We start from the raw sequence: 4,167 nt of genomic DNA, 5'->3' as shown, positions 1-4,167 counted from the left end.
TAGGTCTTACCATCACCCCACATGAACACAGTATATACAATTTAACAGCACCTCAAATATATCCCTCTGGCTGCTGATTACAGGAGAAGATAAATGGTGAGGGAAAAGCTATTTATCAGGAAAACCTTTGACCACTATTATTGGTCTCTATATCCTAGAATCTGTTCTGAAGAGTTCAGGATTCCCTGAAATTCTGTTTGGAGACCTCTAATTTGAAATATTGTATGAAAAACCAAAGTAGCTAGGTATGCCTGCTCAACGTGAATAAGACCTCCTTTATTGGATGAAATAAGTTAATAAATTGTATGGCACAAACCAAAATTTTGGCTTACCCAAAGGAAAAAGAGAAAACCCTGATGAATTATGCATTAATTGTCCAAAGCGAACATTTGCTTCAAGAGCACACTGATGTGAAATCTCACTACCTCTTTCACAGTTCATTTATTTGTCACAGTAGCAAGTTTCACAGTTTGGTGAGAGAGGTTGTTGTCTCCTACCTGCTGCAGAAGCGCCCGAGTCTATTCAGAATGAATGTGACTGAATATCTGTTCTATGAGAATACATTTTCACCCTCTTATGATTATGATAACTCGCTGGAATCTAACTGGTGTCAAATGGACCTCTACCATTTCAGCACCATGTTCACCAGCATCCTATATGCTCTGATTTTTCTTTTCAGCCTACTAGGAAATAGCCTTGTCTTGTGGATCATAGTGAAATACGAAAACGTCACATCCTTAACAAATCTCTTCATTGTTAATCTTTGCATCACTGACCTGGCTTTCTCTTGCACGCTGCCCTTCTGGATTGTCTACAAATACTATGGATGGATTCTTGGTAATTTTCTCTGCAAGACTGTCAGTGCCATCTTCTCTATCAGCTACTACTGTGGTGTTATCTTTCTTACCATAATGACCATCTTCCGGTACCTGTCTGTGGTAGATCCCTTGTCAACTTTGAGAACACAAACAAAAAAGCGTGGTGTTCTGGTGAGCTTGGCCATTTGGTCCATCAGTGTGTTGGTTGTGGTCCCGGAAATCATTTTTACCGAAACAATAACCTACTCCAACGGCCTACAGCACTGTGAGTACATAGATTCCACTTGGAAGTTTGTGGAGCTATGCCAGCAAATTGCTTTCTTTCTGTGTTCCTTTTGTACCATTGCAATTTGTTATATTCGAATGCTTAAGATCCTACTTGGTTCAAGATCTCAAAAGAGGTACAGGACTGTGAGACTCATATTTGCCATTGTGCTTATCTTTTTCCTGAGCTGGGCACCTTACAATGTGCTTGGTTTCCTCTATTTTTTGTCCTATAAGCTTATCATCCAACTAAGCTGTGAATCCCGCAAGCAAGTTTTCTTCGCTTTTGACATCAGCCGCAAAATTGCCTTCTGCCACTGTTGTCTCAACCCGGTACTTTATGTCTTCGTTGGGGTGAAATTCCGAAGGCATCTGAAACTCTTGTGCAAAAAGTACTGTTCTTGCCACAGCAGGATTGAACCCTCCAGCCCAAGGCCTCATTCTTTTCACACAAGCCCGTACGAGGATGCATCCATGTACTGAAGGTACTGAAGGAACAGTTTGAGTCACCTGCCTGCAGAAACTTTGTTTTTCAACATTCCACTGCAAAGAATGTTAAGTGACGTTACTTTGAAATATAAGACAGACATTGATCATCAGTTTTATTTGGAGCCCATCTATTTAATTTGTGAAGAAGACATTTTCCCGCTGGTAGATCACTTTTTTTCTGTTTTTACTTCTAATGTTTTCAGAAATTCAGATGTTTGTAGAACCATGTGAAAGGGTAAGGGGGATATCCCATTTTAAAATAGAATATCTGAATAGTGTGTGTGTGTATTTTAAATTAATCAGAAATTAATCTCTGAAATGTTATAATGATTGACAGTACAATCCTAAACAGAGATGTACCCTTTTAAACCCATTGACTTCAATGTACTTAGAAGGGTGTAACTCTACTTAGGATTGCACTGTTTGGTCTCAAAGGACTGATGTACAAAATTTGTCAGTCTATAACAGATGTTGTTTTTGCCATGTGTGCAGTTAGAGATTTGTCCTAACAAAACAATATGCACAGTGTATGAAAATCCCTGAATTGTATCCATAATTCACATGTAAAAATTACAACAAGCATCATTTTGTTTATATCCTGTGTACAAGCCAGCAAACTTGAATGCAGGTTGAAGTTTTCTTTAAGGCTTAACATTTTGGGGATGGCCTCAATAAAGAAGAAAACAACTACAAATGTATAGCAGAATGATTGATGCCCAGATTGTACTAATTAAAACCTGCAAACCACAGTTCTAGTTTTCCAAGAGGTTCTAAATCTCTAATTCCACAGCAGTTTTGCATATAAACAGTTCCTCACAAATACATAGATATTACTTTTTTTAAAGCAGCTCTGCTTCTGTCTTACAAATGTTGAGATCTATAATGAGACTGGGGATTTTTTCTAATTTCAGCTTTTAATGCTTTTTCAGTCTTTACTTTTTTACATATAAGATTTTTAAAATATATATTGTTAGCTAGCATAATTAACAAGTGTTTGAATTGCTTTTGAAGTGCAATTAACATGTATTTGAAAAAACAATGTTGTATTGATTGCTCTGTTCATAATAAAATTGCTGAAACTGAAATAATTGATATGATTTTTGCACATTTCTGAGCAGTCTTCTGTGTTTGAACAGTAGTTGCCCTTAATGCAATGCAAACAATATGAACACCATGGCATTGGTGCCATTTTAGATTTCAGGAAAGAAAGAAAAAAAGAAATTTCATGAGGGTGGCAGCAGGATCCATACTGAGATTAGAAATGATCTTGGAAATAATCAGTATTAACCTGAAAAAGGCAAATTATATTAAGAAAATGTATTGTGGATACTGTTTTGTATCTCTTCATATCTGCAGGAATGTTTCCAGTAGATGTCAGTCACACAGTGTTTTATTTTTGTCTTTTGTAACTAAAAGATTTTATGTCTTTGGTATACAAAGCAGGCATCTTTGCCTCTTTGTACACAGGATTAAGTGGTACATAGTACATGTCACTCAGTGGCCTATCATGCAATTAATAGAACCCCTGAGGTGACCAGAAGATCTAGAGGTGCTCCTGAGAAAGCATCATACATGGTCTAAAACACCTGCTGGTACAGGGAGTCACAAGATGTTATCCCACATGGAGGCAGGAAAGAAAGCTGCCACTGAAAGTTCATGCTAGAAGTTTCAAGACATAGTTCAATAAAGCCTTTTAACCCATTACAAGTTTGTTAGTCTCTCAAATATCATATTATCTGTTGATCAATGGTGAAGTTGTGCTGGGGTTGGAGTAGAATCAATGTGGATGGCCACTCAGTTTTTAAAAAAACAAACAAGTCAAATATGGTCTGGTATAACACATTAAGGCCAGAAGCAGAACCAAAACCTATACAGGAAACATTAATTTTTTCTACTTGAATTTTACGAGAGTTAAAAGAACATATCTGAGAAGAAGAAAAATTACACTTGGTTTTCTAATTAAAAATAAAAACTGACCTTTGGCTAGCCACTCTCAGCCTAACCTACCTCACAGGAGGAGAGAGCCACATAAGCTGCCTTGGAGGAAGGGTGAAATACAAATATGATAGACAGATTTCACAGTCTTAGGTCAAGTTGATAGGATCTGCAGGCCTGGGTTGTGGGCTGACTTATACAGAGCCAGTGCAACTGTATCAGCTTTCCAAGTGGACTCTTAGGGTGACATATTTTAAGAGGTGGAAATGTTGCCCATTAACTTTAATGGGATAATACCTGTGAAAGTGACTGTCATATTACCAGGCAATATGGTTTATGATGACTAGAGTTGTAGGCAATAAGAGAACACCTGAAGTTTCCTTGTACTGAATCAGACCCTTGGCTCGTAAAGATTTGGATTGTCTACTCTGGTCTGCAGTGGCCCTCCAGAGTCTTGGTTAGCAGTCTCAGGATAGTTAGTCTCAGAATCTCCACTCTTACATGGAAGCTTGCTTGCTGGGTGACCTTAGGCCACTCACATATTCTCAGCCTAACCTACCTCATGAGGTTGTTGTAAGGATAAAATGGAGAGGAGAATGATGAAAACTGCTTTAGGCGTCCCTTGGGGAGAAAAGTGGGATATAAAACAAGTTTTTAAAAA

General features: G+C 37.9%; 1 protein-coding gene across 1 annotated transcript; it reads left to right on the top strand.

The window, feature by feature from the left end:
• The first annotated feature begins 527 nt into the window (after positions 1-527).
• XCR1 (X-C motif chemokine receptor 1) lies at positions 528-1,823 on the top strand. Its single transcript, XM_054992085.1, has one exon. It carries the CDS (start codon positions 528-530, stop codon positions 1,563-1,565), a length of 1,038 nt encoding a protein of 345 aa, XP_054848060.1. The 3' UTR covers positions 1,566-1,823.
• The last annotated feature ends 2,344 nt before the right edge of the window (positions 1,824-4,167 follow it).

The sequence above is a fragment of the Eublepharis macularius genome, chromosome 11 (assembly GCF_028583425.1).
Source record: "Eublepharis macularius isolate TG4126 chromosome 11, MPM_Emac_v1.0, whole genome shotgun sequence".
Taxonomy (NCBI): domain Eukaryota; kingdom Metazoa; phylum Chordata; class Lepidosauria; order Squamata; family Eublepharidae; genus Eublepharis; species Eublepharis macularius.
This window is presented reverse-complemented; position numbering and strand designations above follow the sequence as displayed.